Genomic DNA, 23,737 nt, shown 5'->3' on the forward strand with positions numbered 1-23,737 from the left:
AGCATACTTGGCAATAATGCAGAGCCCCGCACATGACATGCAGGAAAAAAATAGTAGGCTAAATCGTGTGCACGATTTACTATTTCGTTCCCTCGATTTATAAATTGTGCACACAATTTACTAATTTGTTCCCTCGATTTGCTAAATCGTGTACACGATTTATAAATCGACGGAACAAATTAGTAAATCGTGTGCACGATTTAGCAAATCGAGGGAACGAATTAGCAAATCCAGCGCACGATTTAGCAAATTGAGGGAATGAAATATAATCGTGTGCACGTTTTAGTAAATCATGCACACAATTTATTATTTTTTTCTTGCATGTCATGTCCGGCTCCGTACAATAAACCTCTTTCTGATTCTGATTCTTAAAACCACTGATTTTTATCGTTATAGGATGGATGTGTACACACACTTCCAACACACATTTATGTTCAAACAACTTGAAAAGTGGATTTTGCATCCGATGACCCCTTTAAGCACATTTCTTCCAATATTCATCTATAGCACAAAATGTTATGTTTGGAGGTTTGTACAGGTCATTAAACCCATGTTTGAGCAATAATCCTCAGTTTTTTCTTGGAAAACATAATGAGATTTTCACACTATATTCATTCACCTGAACAACAATAAGTTCATTGCAAATATTTTGTTTACTCAATAATGTGTCTTTGCGTCCACATATTTCATTAATCTTCAAATAATCACTCCATTGTGAGGCCACTTTATTGACAAATTAGCACACAATATCAAATGTTTCCCAATCTCCATCAATGAGATAATAAGCCTCAGTATAAAACAACCTCCAATCCAGACATTGTTTATTACTGCAACATTGCACGTTATATGAATTTATACAAAATTGTATGGTTTTAGTCACATGAATGAGACTTTCTCTCACCTGACACATTTTGGCACTTTCTTCTCTGAATTTTTAGTTTTGTTCCTTATTTGCTTCAGGACAATAAAGATACTGGATTCTTGGTTCAGTAATGAAAAAATTCAACTACATTACAACATCCAGTCATATTGGCTGCAAAATGAAAACCTTTTGTTTGTGCAGACAAAAGTTTTTATTTCTTATTTTTTTGGATATAAAGACAATAATGTATTCTTGCACACTTAATGAGCACAAAAACATTAAAGGCCTAAAAAGTTCTGAAAACATTTAATTAGCAAAAGGTTTTAATATTTCATATGGTATTTCTAGGCCATGTGTTCTTTTTGAATATTTTATCTGTTTTGATGTAAATATATCTTCAGTGACATCTTGTATAAACACATGCAGTTTACACAATATTAATCCAACAGTCTGAAAGGCGTAAGCTCTTATTCACTTTTAAAGCTGAAGCATTTGCTTTTTTGAAAGCTGGGTATCTGAATGTTTCTGCTGCAGTATTTTTAGCTACCATTTCTCTGTAATGAGACCATCATCCAGTTTCATTCATAGGTGACCCGCATCCAAATCACAGACAGCATGGTGAAATCTTGTGGATAAATCCAACAGCTTTCTCACATGGCTTGTACATCCAAGAAAGACCATCTGTGTCCTTCTAAAACAAGATGCATGTGGTGGAACCTTACAGATGGTAGAGTTCCGGCCAGGACCGATGTGAACACTTTCTTTTTCCTCAAGTGTGCAACCCAAGTGTTCTGCTAGCCGCTTTTAACTTGATGTGCTCTTTTTCTGTCAGAGAACCACACTAGCCGTTGCACAGTTGTTAGCAGGAATCCCGATGCCAATCCGTCGATGGCAGGTGAACATCTTGCGCAGTTCCGCCCTGAAACGATCGTGCAGCCATGCATATAAAAATGGGTTACAACAAGACGAACTCATTCCACACAAATGACACAACAGCTGGATCAGCAGGAAGTAGCGCTTGTCGATCAGGTCTATATCAATGTCCCGAAGAACATTGAAGACGCTTATCGGCAGCCAGCAGATCCCAAAAGCAGCGACCACCAAGGACACCAGGCGAAACGTCTTGCGCTTCCGAGCCCGCTGGGCTTCCGCTTGGCTTTGGGTGCGATGACCTGGCACCACGCAATTGCGAAGCTTCACAGAAATGCACAAGTATGAGATGCAAAGAGCTGACAGAGGAAGAACGTAGGTGATGAAGAGCGTGCTGTAAGCGTAGGCTAGCCGCTCTTTCTCCTGACCCATCCAGAACTCCTCACAGATTGTGAAACCTTCGTCTTTGAACTCCACATGGTATGTGTGGGCCACAGCAGGAGCCACGAGACCACATGACAGAATCCAGATCCCGGAGAGAAGGTATGTGCAGGCCAGAACTGAGATGCGCTTCTTCAGTGGATGAACAGTAGCGTAGTATCTAGAAGGAAAAATGACAGTTTTCAGGAAGTTACAGCAGTGATCTCACATCTGTATCTGATGCAGCAGTTTTTAGTTCTATATATTAATTTATTAAAAAGGGCATTACAAATGTAAACAATGATTTATTTTCTATCATGAGCAAATGCTTAATTTCTGAATTAAAGGGATAGGCCTACTCCACTCAAAAATAAAAATTCTCTCATCATTTAGCCTACTCACCCTCACGCTGTAAAAAAACAAACAAAAAACTGCATTGTTTTGACCTTTTATTTTAAAAATTCACAAAACTTTCATTGAAGTAAAACAATTGAGAGTGGGGGGACACTCCGAAAACTGAGACTTTTGAAAATGATGGCGTGGCTGCCCACATTCTCTCTGCGTATCCTTGACGATCGTGTAAACAATAACATCATGCTCATTGTTGTACCCAGAGATATGTATAGGTAGATTCTCCATTCGACTGCTCCAAGCACATAGACGTGTCCGCCATCTAAATAATAGGGAATCTACCTATACATATCTATGGTTGTACCTGCATGAATGGTCATGTGACATGCATTTTCGGTTGTGTAGTGTGGGCGCAGAGATTGTCTTACTATAGGGAGAGAGCGTGTAACGGTCAACTTGGATCACGTGTGTCGTAATAACCAATCACATGCCTTCTAGTGGCTTTGGTGTAGACGGAGATTGTTTCTGAAACGCAGTGAAAATGCCAGGGTAGACGAGGATCATTTTCATTTTAAAATGCCGTTTTAAAGGGTTACTCCACCCCAAAATTAAAATTTTGTCATTAATCACTTAGCCCCATGTCGTTCCAAACCCGTAAAAGCTTTGTTTGTCTTCAGAACACAATTTAAGATATTTTGGATGAAAATCGGGAGGCTTGTGATTGTCCCATTGACTGTAAATAACACTGTCAAGGCCCAGAAAAGTGTGAAAGACATCATCAAAATAGTCCATCTGCCATCAGTGGTTCAACCGTAATTTGACAAAGCTACGAGAATACTTTCTGTATGCAAAGAAAACAAAAATAATGACTTTATTCAACAATTCGTCTCCTCTGCGTCAGCGTAGCACCATTTTGGAGAATATCCGCTGGACGCAAACAGCGTACGCTGTTTTATGTCAGCCGCATCACACAGATACGCTGTTTTGCTGAATATTTTTGTTGAATATAATTGTTGAATAAAGTCGTTATTTTTGTTTTCTTTGTATACAAAAAATATTCTCATAGCTTCGTAAAATTACGGTTGAACCACTGAATCAGATGGCAGATGGACTATTTTCACAACATCTTTTCATACTTTTCTGGGCCTTGACAGTGTTAATTGTTTGGCAGTCAATGGGACAGCCACAAGCCTCCCGGTTCTCATCCAAAATATCTTAAAATGTGTTCCAAAGACGAACAAAGCTTTTACAGGTTTGGAACCACATGAGGGTAAGTGATTAATGACAAAATTTTCATTTTGGGGTGGAGTAACCCTTTAATATGAAAACACACTAGTGCAGGACCTTAGTAACTACTAGCTAGTTTGTAATTAAATCTACACATTATTCGGTTGCACCAGTTGTTTGTAAGGCAGGAATTAGTTCATAAGCTCTCAGTATAGTAATGCGTAGTCACATAATATGATGTTTACCCTAAATGATCCAATAGAACCCTTCAAATATTGCCTCATGTAACTAATGGTAAAAATAAGTTTCCATTAAAAACGATACTACTTAATCATGAATAACATTAGCCTATAGGTAAGCTATTTTTAGATGTAAATAACATTCGGAAACTGTAATTGAAATGAATAAGGATCAATAAATACTGAAAGAAAAAAAAAACACCAGAAATGCCATTTATTTATTATTTCATGTGATATGCGCAACACGGACTGAATCACACAGAGGCTTGCTGTAGATGGGGTGTTAAAGAAGCGCTAAAAATGAAACAAATATGTTTATTGACATTGTTCTCTCTTATTATGTGCGTGAGTGTAAATGTCAACAGCATCATATATGTCTAAAGGATTGAAGGTGGTTGGATAAAAGAAGAGCATATTGATGTAGTTCCCTCAGTCTGCTATTTTATTCCAACGGTTACTCCTGACCGGACTCTTCCATAAATATTAAGTTTATACAAGTGTAATGGTGCAACGAAAAAAATATTTTGTAGTGAAAACCTTTGTAAGTAGTTTGGCATGGTAATCCTTAGCAAAAAACAAAAACAAAAAAAACCTTTATCAAATCTTAATACAGACCTTAATGTGTGTGTCAAGTGTGTAAGTCGATAAGCCTTTTAAAATATCAGATAATTAATTTGACCTTTTTATGATATGGCAAGTTTAGTCCAGGTAAAATGTCATGTGGCGCGACTCTAGTGCTGAGACTCACAAAGAACTGATTTTTCAATTATGAGGGAGACCTAAAAAGAAGCAGCTGAGTCCTTAGCCATCTTCAAGAAACGGCTAAAAACACATCTCTTCCATCTTTGTTTGACCCTCTAACTCTAGCAATCTATTAAAATTCTGTTTTATCTATCTGTCTTCTTTGTATCTATCTGACCCTCTAACACTAGCTTTCTTTTTTTATTCAATCTACTTGTTTTCTTTATATAACCCCCCCCCCCCACTTGCTACGTGTACCGCGTTAGGCTAACCGAGACTTGTCATAGCGCTTGCATATTGTTGTGCTTTTGTTGCTTTGATTGCTTCTATTGTCCTCATTTGTAAGTCACTTTGTATAAAAGTGTCTGCTAAATAACTAAATGTAAATGTAAAACGAGCCAAGTTCAATTCTACAGCAGCAATAAAATGTAATTCGATCTCCCAAAAGTGCTAATGAGTATTGAAGACATCAGTTGCAGTGCAGCACAGCGGAATGGCAAAAAACTAAAGGTCTTACTGATCTTTAAAAAGTTTGACATGGCATTCTTAAACACGTGGCAACGTCAGCCTGTCTAGCCTAGCGAATGTTTAAGTAGACAAACAATTATAAAGAACACCATGGAACACAAAGCGTTCTGAGTGAACAAGCCCCAATCATGCTAAGTCCGTTTCGTTTCAAGGATTTGATTAGTTAGGGTGATTTGCCTTGCTTAAAATGATTCTTTATCTGACTGATTTATTGTTATAATCCACACTATCAGTTGAAGATCACTTTTTTTTTGTACAAAATGTACTTGTTACAAAAGAATCATATTTTACACACACAGTATTCTAGTATTTATAGGGACATTATGTCAGGATTGGGGTGAAGGGATGAAGCGAGGACTCAATAGTGACACGAAACCGAAACTCAAGACATGAGTGCCGGGATCCGAACACCACGCTCCAACATGAAACAAGGCACGCAGACGAGAGAGCACACGGCTCGAGCACACTCGAAGCCGCACACTCACATAAAAACAGGACATGACGGGAGTGTCAGGGCTCTGCCACAAAACCATGAATAACACTAGACCAAAGTGACAGAACCCTGACACATTACTGCCCAGCAATGCTGGAAACACACAATCTCTCTGTCTATAATATAGACTAAGTATTTATGTATGCACAAACACGCACAACTGTGTTTGCAAAATATTATTTCTGATTTCACTTTTTGAATCGTCTTTATTTAATTCCAAAACCCACAAATGCAAATCCATGATGTTTATTCATTTTTAATTAATAATATTTATAACATTTTGTATGACTTTTACTTGATGGTTACACCTCATGACATTTAGTCATTAAATTGAAAAAAAAAAAAATCTTGAAGATGGTATAAAAAAAAATTCAAAACCATATGAAACCAACATATTGTTTTATATCATACTGTTTCGAGGCATGTATTGCAAGCTAGATTTTTAAAAGAAGCTACTCTTGTACATCATTGACCCAACGGACACCAGATGACTAGTGGCCCCAATTTGAGTTTGAGAGCTTTGTGTTAAGATATAAAGACAACATGATAAGCTGAAGCAAATACAAGATTTAGCATGCTGATTTTGCAAATACATAATAAGTGGGCTGTAAGAAATGGGATAAAAACAAGACCTCTATGAACTCTTTTTATTCACTTTAAGATGAGCAGGACTTGTTGAATGTTTTGCTGCAAAAGCTCGCTCTTCAATGGACGCACATTTCCTCGCCTCCGATCCAGCCTGGATGAATGGGTCTGCGTCCAAACCCCATGATAATATCAAGGGCTTTTAAAGATATTCATGTAGGCTTCACTACATGTAAAAGCACAGAAGATGAACCACCAGACCATGTACAGGAGATGATGGCCTAGTCTGCGCAAAAAAAAAAAAAAGTCTTCACTGTAAGGTAAATGGATTCTTAATGCATACTGCAAACCAACAATTTTTCATTTTCCTTGACTATCGTGCAGCACCGTCATCCATCACTGACTCACATGCCTACGCAGGGAGGAAAGTGTGAAGGTTAAAGGCTGTACGAAGCCACAATGTTAAACAGAGACGATTCACTATGAATTTCTTTTCAGAATTGGGAATAAAAAGTCCTGGTTTATTTTAGGTGTCCTTGGTATTTCACATCTGTGTGTCAGCTGTGTGTCACTTAATATCATGCATTCTCATGACCTTTTTTGTGTACCATAAGACAAAATTACTATTTAAAAATGAACACTTCATGGCAGAGCTTACATACTCTTCTGGCACCCTGAAAAAGCCATTTAGATTACTGCTTCATTCAAATTGAGCTGCAATCATCAAAACAGTTGAAACAATGTGGATTTTTAGACAAAAAGTCTAACAGTTCAATTCAGGACAATTCCGTCATTTGTTATTAGTTTTCTGAAAGTCATTAAAATTCCCATCAGTGTCTTGTTGTCAAATCAAGTAAAAGCTTATTTATAAAGCGCTTTTTTAGAAACAACAAGTGTTTACCAAAGTGCTGTACAAGCATGAATAAGACAATATCACAAATAAAATGACAATGTTTGAAATATTATAGGGTAGCATAAAATAAAGTACAAAAATAAAAATAGCAGCTCTCACACAGTGTTAAACGCCAGACTATAAAAGTAGGTTTTTAAGCTAGACTTAAAAACAGTAAGTGTTCGGGCCTTTCTAACATGTAACATTTTGTATTGTAAAAAAAATGTTTTGTGCATTCTGATGCTATAATTAAAAAAAAAAAAAAGATCATTTTAAAAGGGGTCATGAACTGCATTTTTTATTATCTTATTATGTTCTCTGAGGTTCACTTATAATGTTAGTGTAATTTTACATTAAAAAAAAAAAAAAATGTAGAAGTAATAGGCAATTTTCTATCATGTTTTTGAGCCTCTCTACAGAACGGTCTGTTTTAATAGGCGGATGCAGTAAAGACTCGCAAGTAAATGCCCACTGCTTTGCTTATTAAAATAACAGATGGAATGTACTTTGAAAACAACATGGGTCATTTGGGTTAAAAACATATGAACAGTCAATATATATAGCAAATGGTCTGGAACAGACAATGCAATAGTGGTAAAACACTTTTACTCAAACGTATGTGTTACAACATTACTGTTGGAGTCAGACTCAGCATTGCATCATCTTTTACTTTCAATCTCTTTAAACAGCCTGCATCATACTGGCTTGTTTAAAAATGTGCTGACGGCAGAAGGTCTGGGAACCTTGGCCGCTTTGAATGGCCAAGGCCTGCCCAAGAGGCCATGTGACTGACAGGTAAAGCAACCAATCACGTTTGGTTTTGTGCCACATCATGTTAAGGGGTGTGGAAATGTCCCCACAATAACAAACTGAAACCGGTGTGTAAAACTGTTATATTTTAAAGATACTGTGCTGCGAACTTTAAATATTTCACATACTTTTCAAAATTCAGAGTTTAGTTGATCCTGATAAGCGCTTATCATCACAGTTGTAAACAATATGGCTTTCTTCTTCCATGAGGGGGTTTGGTGTCACGGCATCTTTGTTTCCAGGCAGAATGTTAAAGAACACAACACACAAATCTCCCGGAAATCCTGTATAATTCAACCAATCTGATGATGACTTCAAAACTTCTGAAGTGTTTCCAGTAAAGTGTGCCGTACGCATCAGACGTTCAACCAGTGGTCCTTGGGCGTGACATCTGAGGCTGAGACTATCTGTGACCATGGACCACAAAACCATAAGGGTCATAAGGGTCAATTTTTCGAAATTGAGATTTATAGATAATCTGAAAGCTGAATAAATAAACTTTCCATTGATGTACGTTTTTTTTATGGCAAACAAATCTAAACACTGAGAAAATTGCCTTTAAAGCTGTCCAAATGAAGTCCTTAGCAATGCAAATTACTAATCAAAAGTTAAGTTTTGATATCTTAATGATAGGAAATTTACAAAATATCTTCATGAAACATGATCTTTACTTAATTTTTGGTAATCTTTACGATATTTTTGACCCATACAATGTATTGTTGGCTATTGCTACAAATATACCAGTGCAACTTAAGGCTGGTTTTGTGGTCCAGGGTCACATCTTTCCTACTACAAGCACGTATCAGTGGGCGTGGCTAAAAGAGGCAGTGATGTAGAAGCAGGCGTTGATCTTCTTCTGACGTTTTGGCAGACTGGCTTCAATATAAGCTGTTTTATAAAGTTTTGGGTTTTGAAACTTACAGGATATTTTTATAGTACAATGACCTCTTATATGTCAAATGATCAAGGGAAATTTTATTTCTTAGTTCATGACCCCTTTAAACAATAAATATTAAAATTATTGTTTTACTCTATGATCATACTTTTAAATATATAATTAATTTGTATGTTGGGTTGTCAAAGTAGTGTATAACTGTCAAGGTCTGGGACAAGAACAAACTATAAAGCCATTTGAAAATCTGCAAAAATAAATAATGAAGGCATGGCAAAAAGGTATCCAAGACATTTTTATTGTGACCTTGCTATAGCAAAAATAAAAAGTTTGAAATCAGTTTAAACAGAAATCTGTTCAAAAAATGTTCAAGCTAAAATCTACACCTATATAAAATTGGCACGTTTGAGGAAACACCTAATTGTTGGTAGATCAGAATATTTAAAGAAATTATCATCATTTTTAGATTCCAGTCATCATATGATCACCTCTATTCGAACTGATCCACATGTGGCAGTAGATTACAATTTGTATGTGGCATCATACAAACCCTTTAGTTTCAAAAGATTAATTTAACTTTTGTCAAAATGTGTATACATTAGTGCTGTCAAATGATTAATCACATCTAAAATAAAAGTTTTTGTTTACATAATATTTGTGTGTACTGTGTATATTTATTATGTATATTTAAATACACATTCATACAGTGTATATTTTGAAAATATTTACATGTATTTACATTTATATAATTTATATTATATATAAATATATTTAATGTACAAAAAAAACATTTTTCTTAAATATACAGGTGCATCTCAATAAATTAGAATGTCGTGGAACAGTTAATTTTTTTCAGTAATTCAACTCAAATTGTGAAACTCGTGTATTAAATAAATTCAATGCACACAGACTGAAGTAATTTAAGTCTTTGGTTCTTTTAATTCTTATGATTTTGGCACACATTTATCAAAAACCCACCAATTCACTATCTCGACAAATTAGAATACTTCACAAGGCCAATAAAAAAAATAAACATTTTTTTAGTGAATTGTTGGCCTTCTGGAAAGTATGTTCATTTACTGTATATGTACTCAATACTTGGTAGGGACTCCTTTTGCTTTAATTACTGCCTCAATTTGGTGTGGCATGGGGGTGATCAGTTTGTGGCACTGCTGAGGTGGTATGGAAGACCAGGTTTCTTTGACAGTGACCTTCAGCTCATCTGCATTGTAGGGTCTGGTGTCTCTCATCTTCCTCAAGCACACCAACACCATGGTCATTGAACCAGGTTTTGGTACCTTTGGCAGTGTGGGCAGGTGCCAAGTCCTGCTGGAAAATGAAATCAGCATCCCCATAAAGCTTGTCAGCAGAAGGAAGCATGAAGTGCTCTAAAATATCCTGGTAGATGGCTGCGTTGACTGTGGACTTCAGAAAACACAGTGGACCAACACCAGCAGATGACATGGCAGCCCAAATCATCACTGACTGTAGAAACTTCACACTGGACTTCAAGCAACATGGATTCTGTGCCTCTCCACCTTTGCTCCAGACTCTGGGACCTTGATTTCCAAATGAAATGCAAAATTTACTTTCATCTGAAAAGAGGACTTTGGACCACTGAGCAACAGTCCAGTTCTTTTTCTCCACAGCCCAGGTAAGATGCTTCTGACATTGTCTCTGGTTCAGAAGTGGCTTAGTAGCCCTTTTCCTGAAGAAAAGGGCTACTAAGCGTGGTGACTCTTGATGCACTGACTCCAGCTTCAGTCCACTCTTTGTGAAGCTCTCACAAGTGTTTAAATCAGCTTTGCTTGACAGTATTATCAAGCTTGCAGTCATCCCTGTTGCTTGTGCACCTTTTCCTACCCAAATTCTTCCTTCCAGTCAACTTTGCATTTAATATGCTTTGATACAGCACTCTGTAAACAGCCACACCTTTCAGTAATGACCCTCTGTGACTTACCCTCTTTGTGGAGGGTGTCAATGTTCGTCTTCTGGATCATTGCCAAGTCAGCAGTCTTCTCCTTTATTGTGGTTTCAAAGAACAAGAGATACCCGGAATTTATACTGTAGGGATGGTCATTAATTGAAACTCAAATGTAAATATTCTAATATTTTGAGATACTGATTTTTGACTTTCATGAGCTGTAAGCTCTAATCATCAAAACTAAAACAAAAAAATACTTTACATGCAAGGAATCTAAAATATAGGAAAGTTTCACTTTTTGAAATAACTTACAAGAAAAAACTTTTTCACGACATTCTAATTTATTGAGATGCACCTGTATATGTATATACATAATAAATACACACAGTACACACACATATATTATGTAAACAAAAACTTTTATTTTGGATGCGATTAATCACAATTAATCATTTAACAGCACTAGTATACATGCAAAATACATGAGTTTTGCTGTTCTCCTGGGTGTCTCACTCTCTTTTATTTTGGAACTTTTATATCCCACAAAGTTTTCTTTTGCGCTATACTGTACATGTACAAAGGTATGTACTGTACAACCTGTTTCACAGACATACTGAATATACTCTACTCTTCAAAAGGGGTTAGTAAGGGGTCAGTAAGATTGTTTTTTTAAATAAATTAATACTTTTATTTTGCAAGGATGCATTAAATTTACCAAAAGTGAGCAAAGATATTAATAACGATACAAAATAAATGCTGGTTTTTTTTAACTATCATCAAAAAATCCTAAAAAATAAACAATGTATGATGGTTTCCACGAAAATATGAAGCAGCACAACTGTTTTTCATTGATAAAATGTTTTGTGAGCACATTAGAATGATTTCTGGATCATGTGACACTGAAGACTGGAGTAATGATGCTGAAAATTCAGCTTTACCATCACAGGAATAAACTACATTTTAAAAATGAAATAAAAAAAAAGAAGTTATTTTTAAATTGTACTGTTCCACAGTATCACAGTTTTTACTCTATTTTATTATTAAATAAATGCAGCCTTGGTGAACATAAGATCTTTTTTTCTTTTCAGAATTATCTTTTCAATATTAGTATATAGAATGTGATTAATCCAATGAATCAGTCAGTTACATAATCATGTTCTACAAAAGCGCCAGAATGCTAGTACAACATTGATGGAATAATGAATTAGTCACACAGTCAAAAGCCACAACTCTCACATGCATCACTCACCTGTCCACCCCAATGGCTGTCAGTGTGAAAACCGACACGTACACTGTCACCGGCTGAATGAGGAACACCAGGTAGCACATGAATCTTCCAAAAACCCACCCGCGAGGATTAAAAGCGTACGCCAGGGTAAAGGGCACGCAGGTAGCACACATCAGCATGTCGGAAAATGCCAGGTTACCGATGAAGAAGTTGGTCACGTTGTGCATTTTTTTGGTGTGGCAGATGACGTAAAGCAGCAGGTAGTTCCCAAAAACTCCAACCAGGACCACGAGAGCATAGCACGGGATGATAAGGGGTTTAAAAGACTGAAGGAGCTCCACGCCAACAAACTGCGGATTGCGCTTAGTCGTGTTCATTGACTGCAGCATGACTTCGTAGATTTGGCCAGCGCTGGAATTCTCCACGGTGGTGTTTTCCAGGCAATACGAGGGCACAGGAGTGCTGAGCCATTCACCACCACTTCCATCCATCCTTACGGCTGGAATAGGCTACTGCTTGTAGAGACCTAAAGAGTGGGTGTTTGTGCATAATAACAAGGAAAGAGATACATTTTGTTTAGCTTTCTTCATAAGCTGTATTTTAAACCATTAACAGATGGATTGAAATGTCTGTGAAGAAGAAGTGAGCCAGCTGAGTGTGTCCTGTGGAGGTGTGTGGTGCCAAACATGCAGATTGCAATATTTAGGTGCTAGTTTGTCTTGAAAGTTGAGTTGGCTCATATAATGAAGTGACTTTTTCAAACTCTAATGAGCACAGCTACAGTTTTCCTCAAAGTTCCTGTTCTCTATACCAAACCACTTTCCGCACAGCAGTACTTCTGAACATTAGAGATGCAGGAGTCACGTCTAAAAGCCCTTCATTACAGCCTCAACTTACTTCGGATGGCTGGTTTCTGTAGCAGGTTACTCATATAAAGAATCAGCGGGACTTGAGATCTGTATGTTCCTTGCGCTCTGTCAGTCCAAACAACAGTAAACAGAAACTTGTAAGGACACTAATGAAAGCCAACATGATTTGAGTCAAAGATGCGTCTCGGCTGCAATCACACTGTTGAAATGCAAATGAGCCTCATTCACTCGCGCCCTCTAATTAAGTGAGTAAATGGTTCATAGATTAAGCATAAATGCTCCTTGGTCTCTCCTGTAACAAGCTCCTGCAAAAGCAGGGATTGTGTTTTCTGTTTTTGCCTCTTAACCAATCAGTCAGTTGTTGCAAAAGCAGTAGTCCTAGATACTGCTTCGTTCTGTTTTGTCTTAAATGCTAATCTCATCCTCATTATCAATCAAGTTTGGGAAGGTATTTTTTTTTTTTGCATTTGACATGCATTTAAAAATACCTATTTGTTAGCGTTCAGACAAATGAAGCACCAAACACTGTCCGCAGGATAAAAGTTTGTTATCATTTTTTTTTTTTTCATGGACAAGACAGTAATAAAATGGCCATACGTTCAGTGCAGTTAATTTTATACAGCACGTTCAGCTGAGTGAGACAACCTATTTAATTAGCTCAAATCATCAAGCACATTCAAATACAAGATTCCCCAGGGTGTCGACTGGGTTAGATGAGAATAAATTAACAAGCCCTCGCTGGATGAGATATTGAATATTTACTATGCATTTTCAGTATCTGAAATTAAGTGACATTATGTAAATATCACAGTAATCTTAAAATGACAGTTTAAGATTCCTACAGGCTGTGTTCGTGTGTTAGTTTTACACTCCCTATACTTGCCTTGCTACTTGTTTAACAGAGTTAAAAAGAATGTTACCATGGAGTTTAAACCTCTTTAGCAAAAATGTGGATTGCTTTAGAAAGTCTTCAAAGAATAGATTCACCAGTTTGTTTGCATCATTACTCATAACCGAAGTCCCTGCATGGCATTTTATGTTTTAAAATATTGTCAAATTTGTAAAATAAATAAAGAAATAAAAAACAATTTTTATGACAAGAGTAATAAAGTAGTTCTGAAATGCAATTATGAGAAGCAAAGTTAACTTATTTCTTCACAAAATGTAAATACATTATCACCCAACTCTTTATATAAAGTTGGTTATGCAAGTATATCCAACTTTACCGCATACATGTACATACTCACATAGGGCAACATAAACTATATAACAAATCCTGACTGCTTGATTGCTTGTAAATTCACAAAATGTAAACTATATCACCTAGCTCTAATCTGCTAAATTTAACTAAGGCTTGAAAATATTAAAACATCATGATTTTCTGTAAAGATGCTTTGAAACAATGTGTACTGTGAAATCTCTATATGAATAAAATTGACTTGACAGTGCTGTGAGATATAAAGTCACATATGATATATAATTTACAATTGGGAGATATAAAAATTCACAATTATCTTTTGTATTTTTTTATTTTTGTACAGACTTCAATGCTATTTTGTCCAAGTTATTGATTGTTTGATTGAAAATCCATCCAATATGTAAACAAATTTGTTTCTTCTTTTGAAAATGAAAAATTCAGCATTATATCACTTGCTCAACAAATGGACCCTCTGTAGTGAATGGGTGCCGTCAGAATGAGAGTCCAAACAGCTGATAAAAACATCACGGTAATCCACAAGCAATTCACACCACTCCAGTCCATCAATTAATGTATGTTAAAATCATTAAGCTGTTTTAACTTTAAACTGTCACTTCTGGCCAAAATACAAGCTTATAATAATGCTTCCTCCTGTGAAAAAGTCCTTCCCCTGTTGTCCTCTCACAGCAAAATACACCAGAACTCTTTCGGACTGTTTTTGCATATAAATGCTGCTTGATCTGTGCATATTTCTCTTCTGATTCAGAAGAAATGATTTTCAGGAGAAAGCAATATTATGGATAGAGGACTTGAATTTTAGCTGGAAGTAATGGTTTGAAGTTCAAACATCTTATTGATGGATTTGTTTCTTACAAACACACGGTTTTTCACTTTACAAGATGTTAGTTGATGGACTGGAATAATGCAGACTACTTGTGATGTTTTCATCAGCTGTTTGAACTCTCATTCTGACAGCACCCATTCACTGCAGAGGATCCATTGGTGAGCAAGTGCTAAATTTCACTGAATCTGTTCTGATGAGGAAGCACTCATCTACACACTGGACGGCCTGAGAGTGACTACATTTTCAGCACATTTTCATTTTTGGGTGAACTATTCTTTAAGCTATTTTAGACCTAATATCAAGATGTGTATTGAATGTTGGCAAAATATTTGTGGACTCTCTTTTTTTAGCTGTATTTCCCAGGTCTAATTATAACACATTGAGCATAAACTTGCAATAATGTCTGCTTCTGAATTGCACCCCGGCTAAACAGCTCTTGATATCTAGAAGTAAACAGACTTGTGAGGTATGTGTTATTCTCAGCCAGCATACTGTGAGTTTCTTTAAATCGCTCTGGGTGGTAGCGTCCCTCCCTGTGGGTGCTTCAATTACGTTCAGCCGGTAAAAACACAGACTAATGGAACAATTGAGGTGCTTTTTAGTACTCACATTAGCGCGAGAGCCCAGGTGAACAGAACCCAATAAGTGTCCCTGTGGTTTACTGTACAATGCTGTCAACAGATTTTAATGTGCAAAATAACTGAAACAAACCAAAAAATAGCTGAAACAACCTAAATATAACTAGGGCTATGTTATACACCTAAAATTTTATATCTCAGTATTTTTCCAAATTTCGGTGATAATTGATATTCAGTGCAATATTTTTGCATTCGATCTAAACTTATTAAAAGGGTGATTTTGTTCTGTCCCAAACAAACAATGACAATTAGTATACAGTTTGGATTGGCAGTATGGTTCTGTTCTGGGCAAGACCTCCCTGCGCATCCATGCAGCCTAGCATGGATGAGTGCAGTGATAACCCCCCAGGGTAAACAGAACAGAACCAACGAAAGTATGCAGATATCGTTAAGGTTCAGTAATTTTTGTACATTTTAGAATTAGTCTGATTCAAAGGAAAATCAGAAGGCTGAATCCGACTGACAGAGGAGGAGGGTAATTATCGGTAGTTATTGAGCAATGAGAAAACTGCTGATAAACTGAGGGACCTTATACACTGAACAAAATTATGAACGCAACACTTTTGTTTTTGCCCCCATTTTTCATGAGCTGAACTCAAAGATCTAAGAATTTTTCTATGTACACAAAAGGCCTATTTCTCTCAAATATTGTTCACAAATCTGTGTTAGTGAGCACTTCTCCTTTGCCGAGATAATCCATCCACCTCACAGGTGTGGCATATCAAGATGCTGATTAGACAGCATGATTATTGCACAGGTGTGCCTTAGGCTGGCCACAATAAAAGGCCACTCTAAAATGTGCAGTTTTACTGTTTTACAGTTTTACCAAAAACCAGTCAGTATCTGGTGTGACCACCATTTGCCTCACACAGTGCAACACATCTCCTTCGCATAGAGTTGATCAGGTTGTTGATTGTGGCCTGTGGAATGTTGGTCCACTCCTCTTCAATGGCTGTGTGAAGTTGCTGGATATTGGCAGGAACTGGAACACGCTGTCGTATACGCCGATCCAGAGCATCCCAACCATGCTCAGTGGGTGACATGTCCGGTGAGTATGCTGGCCATGCAAGAATTGGGATGTTTTCAGCTTCCAGGAATTGTGTACAGATCCTTGCAACATGGGGCCGTGCATTAACATGCTGCAACATGAGGTGATGGTCGTGGATGAATGGCACAACAATGGGCCTCAGGATCTCATCACGGTATCTCTGTGCATTCAAAATGCCATCAATAAAATGCACCTGTGTTCGTTGTCCATAACATACGCCTGCCCATACCATAACCCCACCGCCACCATGGGCCACTCGATCCACAACGTTGACATCAGCAAACCGCTCACCCACACGACGCCATACACGCTGTCTGCCATCTGCCCTGTACAGTGAAAACCGGGATTCATCTGTGAAGAGAATACCTCTCCAAAGTGCCAGATGCCATCGAATGTGAGCATTTGGCCACTCAAGTCGGTTACGACGACAAACTGCAGTCAGGTCGAGACCCCGATGAGGACGACGAGCATGCAGATGAGCTTCCCTGAGACGGTTTCTGACAGTTTGTGCAGAAATTCTTTGGTTATGCAAACCGATTGTTGCAGCAGCTGTCCGGGTGGCTGGTCTCAGACGATCTTGGAGGTGAAGATGCTGGATGTGGAGGTCCTGGGCTGGTGTGGTTACACGTGGTCTGCGGTTGTGAGGCCGGTTGGATGTACTGCCAAATTCTCTGAAACGCCTTTGGAGACGGCTTATGGTAGAGAAATGAACATTCAATTCACGGGCAACAGCTCTGGTGGACATTCCTGCAGTCAGCATGCCAATTGCACGCTCCCTCAAAACTTGCGACATCTGTGGCATTGTGCTGTGTGATAAAACTGCACATTTTAGAGTGGCCTTTTATTGTGGCCAGCCTAAGGCACACCTGTGCAATAATCATGCTGTCTAATCAGCATCTTGATATGCCATACCTGTGAGGTGGATGGATTATCTCGGCAAAGGAGAAATGCTCACTAACACAGATTTAGACAGATTTGTGAACAATATTTCAGAGAAATAGGCCTTTTGTGTACACAGAAAAAGTCTTAGATTTTTGAGTTCAGCTCATGAAAAATGGGGGCAAAAACAAAAGTGTTGCGTTTATAATTTTGTTCAGTGTATATGGATGCTTAGATAGGTGTCATATCCCTATAGGTAGATGGGGATCAGCTGAGAGTCAGCTGATGCAAGCTTAACTAACGTGACCTGCCAGAACTAACGCTATGCTTGATTTAAAAATGTAGACTTGGCAACCACTTATTTTTATTAAATTAACACGTGTAAAATATAACAATATGAAGAAAAAGAGTGTAAAATGGGTGCAAAAAGTACATTCTTAGAGAAATTTAATTAACACACTACATATTAGGCTGTGCAACTGAGGTAAATTATGCAAGTTTTTCACAAGTTTTAGCTAAGGACACAAGTCTTTCAACAGTTTCTGGTTTATGAGATGCTCTGAGGCATGACACTATGATCAGATGGGGAACTATTTGCTGGAACACAAGCACTTCTTGGCTAGTTTGCAGGAGGAGTGAAATTGGTGCTGTCTTTGGCACATTCATCTTAATTTTCATCAATATTCGATATTGAATTCACGATTTTCTGTAATATTATATTGATTATTCGATTATACTGATGATATCTCAAAGATTTGATATATTGCCCTGCCCTAAATATAAGTGCAATAATAAAAAAAAATAAAAACACACATTCAGCAATTCAACACAAAACATTATATGGTCATAAATGTCTTAGAAAACATGTTATTAATTATGCTGACAGAAAATGTCAAAATTAATATAACTGACACCAATAACTGCAGCAAGAGGCTGTTTGCTTCAAGGCTGTTAGGTGCTCCTTTAAGGGATAGTACACTGTGAAACAAGAAATCCGAGGCTCTAATAAATACCTTTATTAAAATAGGGCTATAGTTTTAAAAGTCACAACTGAGAACTTGTGTATATATAAAAGTATTTTATATAACTTTTTAATGCTGTATATCAGAGCACTGCCTTTGTACTTTTGACTGAATTGCTTAGCAACTTTTATGATGGCTTGTTGTTGTTTATTAAATATTATTATGCAATAAATTTTAAATAATAAAATTATAAATAATAGTATTTAATAATAGTATTTAGTATCGAGAAACCGTGTGTGTGTGATTTTAGTTGCATTATTCCGCCATTAGGTTTTTATGAGTCAGCAGTAAAGACTTTTATATTGAAAGAGACATGGTTGTAAACAAGGAAGTTATTTTTACTTTCAACAACAGCTTGTAAGATGCAGTCAACAAATGCACTGAGCAGCGCTGTCATCAGAAATCACCCTTAAAGTGCCCCTATTATGGATTTTTGAAAATTACCTTTCATACAGTGTGTAACGCACTAAGTGAATGAAAACATCCTGCAAAGTTTTAAATCTGAAAGTGCACCATGTATAAAGTTATTGTCTCTCAAAAGAAAGAGTCGACTCTGAATCACTGAAACGAGTTGTTTTTTTAAAACGAATCCCAAGCAATTTCATGTTGACGTCAACATGAAACATCAGAATATTGCCCGCCCACTTGTTGTGTGGGCAGAACTGGGGGAAACTTGATTTTCGCGTTGGTCTGAATGAAAATGCAAATTCATTCTTTGCCATTAGGTGCCGCTTTTGATGCGTTAAAAGCTCACAAACACTGCTTTAAATTAAATTGACCAATCACTGCAGATTAGCGTCACGCAAAAGAGGGGTTTGGAAAAATGAATCGTAGAGCAAATTGTGTGGGAGTCGTTGTGCAAATAAGGTAAAAATAAATGCATATTATAAGAAAATGAAAGTGTTTTTTGACCTTGCATGCATGTCAACCTGTTGTTGGGGACTCCCAAAACCAAAATATGAACCTTTCATAGCCCATAATAGGGACACTTTAACAGATGAAAGGATATAGTATCAAAAAGATATCGCTTTCCTCAGCGGATATTCAAACTAATGTTTTATTGTGAATATGAGATTGAGCTGAGGAATGACTGCTGTATCAGAGGCAGGTAATCACACAGTCCATCTCTCTCTCATGATACAGTGAGCTTTTAATACAGTAATACAATAAGCTTTTAATGAAGCAACTCAACATTCCTTCGTTAGTTCTAAAGTGACGTTTTCAAATTAGTAACGGAGGCTTGGGCTCAGCTGTTAAACTGTCAAACTGAGATTTGAATCCGTGGTGGAAAGACAAAAAAAGGGTTTTTAAAGGCACTCCGTTGTTGCCTCTTTTTTATTTACATGCTTGTGCTGCCTAACTGTTGTATAAACACAATATCACACCCGTAACCATCAGACATGACTGTATATCAGCATGCAGTGATTACCTACTGTCGAAAACCTACTGTTTTGTTTCAAGACAAGCACTGTACTCCTGCTCTACTAATGTAAGAGACAACATACAGTCAAAAACGAGAAAGTGATATGATTCGAAATGACATGAGGGTGTGTAAATGACAGATTTTTCATTTTTGCGTGACCTATTCCTGTAACCTCTATAACACATCTCCGACAAAGCTGTCGGACACTTCCTGTGAAGTCTTCCTAAAGTGACACCTTTCCTATAGCCCTGACACATGTGCTGCACAATAAATCTAACACTAGCAGCAAGTGAGACACATGAGTGGCCAATGATCAAATATATGACAGCACGCATTGCTCATGCAACAGTTCCCCTTCTCAGAATAACTTTTATGTGCCCTTTAAATGCAAATTAAATTGATAAATTAATCTAGTGTCAGAAAAGACCTTTTGTCTAGCTGAACACATTCAGATCCATTTCAACAGCACCTATTTGTCGGAAATCATTCTTATAGATGCCTCAGAAGGAGGGAGATTAAAAACAAGAATTATTTTGTTAACCAAAGCAGTGAAGTTGATCAAAGGTGTTATGAAATTTTAAAAGTGAGATGTTTGATGTTTGGTATGCAGATATTAATCAGACGAACAAAAACAAAACTTTGCAATGCCATTTTTCATCAATCAATATGCGCAAGTAACATTTTTACCCAAATGTCTTTTAGTAATGCCTTAAAATAGCCTGCTTATCTCCTATGGAAGAAGGAGTAGAAACAGCACAAATTAATCTCTCTAGAAGTCACTTAATTCAGCTGTCGATTTTTTTCTGGCATTGTGTTTAATCATCTCAACTTCTCTACAAGCCACCTGCTCTCAAACGCTCTCACTGAAACATATTGTCAATCCAGGTTAGAAATCTGCAATCTCTGCCCTGTCAGATGTGAAGCTTTTCATTTGATTCATGTTCACACACACGCACGCGCGCGCACACACACGCACGCGCGCACACACACACACACACTCCCTCCCTCCCTCTCTTTTATTCAATGAATGAGTTGAACTGGTTCACAAATACAAATGATTAATTTATGAAGGGGACTGAATCATTCCTGTGGACTGAACAGAGGACTGTGTCTTTTTCTTTCAAGTATTTGTATGTTTTTTTCAAACATATTCTTAGTACATAGATGAACTAAAATATATCACAAAACGTTTTGTACACTGCTTTAGTGTTTTTCAGTCAGTGTTCAATAGCCAAATTGAAAATGGAAATATGTTTACAAGCTATGAAAACATATACAAAGTTGACTTTAATAGATAGTGTTTGATTAAAACGGGCTGCAATTTTTTTCTGTAAAGTAAAATGAGTCGTATCTTTCCATTTAATAGACACTCTTATTAATAAAGCTTAACCCATAAGAACCCAGACCAATTTCTCCTTATAGGAAAATTATGGGTCATATAAAACAGACCAAATGGACCACTTATAACATGTTTCTGCAGTTGTTTTTGAAATACAACCCCTCCTTGTGAAAGATCCGTAATGTTACATATATGACACATTGGGCGTTTATGATAAATTTTTCATGTTAAATATATGTTACATTGGGCGTTTATTTCTCAATTGAAAAAAAAAATACATTTTATATTTTTTTCTGTTTATTTGCTTTTCCACAACATATATCAAAATGATTACTTTTCTGGGAAAATAAAACAACCTTTTTCAGAAGTAATACAGTTTTTGAATTTTATTTGCTTTGCCACAACATATTTCATAACCACATAACTGTGACCATTAAATTTTATAACAACTCTTTTGTAACATATCAAAATTCTACCTTTTCAGGTATATGGTTTAACCAGAAATAAATTTTTAGATTATAATTTTTTTTCACAACTCGAAAATGTGCAAACTGAATAAAAATAAATAACTACCTCACACTGGAGTTCAACATGTTAAACATGCGTGTAGATTTGTTAAAATATGCTTTGAAATGAGCAGCAGAATATATATATATATATAACACTAAAATAATTGAATCAGCTAAATTAATTGAGCATTTTTACCATTTTTCTTAATGTGACAAATACATCACATCAAAATTCCACTTACTTTTATAAGGTTAAGAGCCCGATGTGACATATGTGTCACCACAATATCTTTATAACTTGTTTTATATCAATTTGCTCAAGAAACGTATTAAAATCAGGTTAAGAGTAATCTAGGATATGTTATTAAAACATTAGAATTGTCGCATGGGTTGAAACATACATTTTTGTAACAAAAACAAGCGTTTTTTTTTAAATTGCTGACACTGTAACATGTGCTAACCAGACATGACACAATTTTGGGAATGTTGCCATGGCAACAAAAAAATGCACACATTGTCACATGACTGAACCTGGGTGTTCATTATATGTCACTTAGGGACTTCCTGAGTTGAAAGTGAGGGATAATGCTTTAAAACGACCTTTCCAGATAATCACCAGTGTTTGTGACACCCGCGTCACTGTGGGTTCTTATGGGTTTTAATCTAGAGCCAAGTAATAAACAGTAGCATAATATGTATTACATATGGCTCTATTGGAATGTTAGTGTGGGCTATTTAATAATATGGGATGTCAAAGAACAAGTAAAAAAGATTTGATTTTGAACCGGTTTCTTAAAATGAACTGTTGAAAAGAACCGATTTGCAGAAATAGTCGGACTTTTCCTTTATGTTGTTGGTCCACAAAATGGTTAATCAAAGCGCAGCGAGGAGGTATTTTTTTTTTTTTACCAGCGAAGTTAACAGACCAACAACAAATGCATCTTCTGTTCCATTAATAAGTCAAATAACAGTAGACTTTCACTGCAGAATAAATTAATAATGTAGGCTATGAATCCAAATGAGCGTGAACTTTTACCATTCGTCAGAAAAAAAAGCACTGCTGAATCCATTCAGCTGCAGATTTGTCCTATCAGTTAATCCAAAACTGAATTTATTAAAATCTTGTCATTAGCTACTTAGTATGATGTGAAGAGATTGCAGTAGGCTACTGAAATAGGCTACATTTTTATATAATATAATATGCTTTTATAGTATATATTTATATTTTAAAGTATTGCCTTGTAAATTGTAGCCTTTTAAATGTCTAATTACACTATTAGCCAACTCATTAATGTTTTGGTTTTGTGGATGCGTCTGAAATAAATGTTGAGTATTTTATCACTTTAAACTCAGTATATCCAGTCACAGACACTTGAGAAATGCATAAAAGAGCCGGTTATAAGACGAAAAATGAGACGTCTCACCTTTTTTAAACAGGGATGCAGTTTAGTTGATTCCTCGTGGATGCGCAGTTTCTCAATCAGCGGACTCGCGCGCGTTCGTTTATCATGCGCTACCGGACCTGAGTGAGAGCGTCAGACTAGTGTTTCCCACTGGAGAGGCGGGGTAAAGTGTGTGTGTGTGTGTGTGTGTGTGTGTGTGAGAGAGAGAGAGAGAGAGAGAGAGAGAGAGAGAAAGAGAGATTTTGGGTTGAGTTCAAGTCAAAAGGATGTCAGAGATTGTTTCATGTGCGCACTATCGATTGTATAGGGCTGCGTTTCCCAAAAGCATCGCAAGCTTAAGTACATCGTAGACCCATTGAAACCAATGGAGATACGATCAACTTAAGCTACGATGCTTTTGGGAAACGCAGCCTAGTCCCTTTTGTATGCTTGATCATGTAGCCTAGTGCTTTCACATTCCCATTTAAAGGAATATTTCATCCAAAATTGAAAACTGTGTCATT

General features: G+C 36.7%; 1 protein-coding gene across 1 annotated transcript; it reads right to left on the reverse strand.

Moving 5' to 3' along the window:
* Nucleotides 1–913: 913 nt before the first annotated feature.
* prlhr2a (prolactin releasing hormone receptor 2a) lies at nucleotides 914–23,414 on the reverse strand. The gene is made up of 3 exons (XM_058785304.1): nucleotides 23,256–23,414; nucleotides 12,084–12,588; nucleotides 914–2,333 (listed from the first exon to the last, which is right to left on the reverse strand). Exons 2-3 carry the CDS (start codon nucleotides 12,551–12,553, stop codon nucleotides 1,691–1,693), a joined length of 1,113 nt encoding a protein of 370 aa, XP_058641287.1. The 5' UTR covers nucleotides 12,554–12,588; nucleotides 23,256–23,414; the 3' UTR covers nucleotides 914–1,690.
* Nucleotides 23,415–23,737: the final 323 nt, after the last annotated feature.

Source organism: Onychostoma macrolepis, chromosome 08, assembly GCF_012432095.1.
Source record: "Onychostoma macrolepis isolate SWU-2019 chromosome 08, ASM1243209v1, whole genome shotgun sequence".
In the NCBI taxonomy this organism is placed as follows: Eukaryota; Metazoa; Chordata; class Actinopteri; order Cypriniformes; family Cyprinidae; genus Onychostoma; species Onychostoma macrolepis.

What these genes read in the sequence shown, in the direction of transcription:
- prlhr2a (XM_058785304.1), bottom strand. Translation starts at nt 12,553, where the DNA reads ATGGATGGAAGTGGTGGTGAATGGCTCAGCACTCCTGTGCCCTCGTAT. An exon ending in ACAGCCATTGGGGTGGACAG is followed by an intron (nt 2,334 to 12,083) that starts GTGAGTGATGCA and finishes TTTTCCTTCTAG; the next exon opens with ATACTACGCTACTGTTCATC.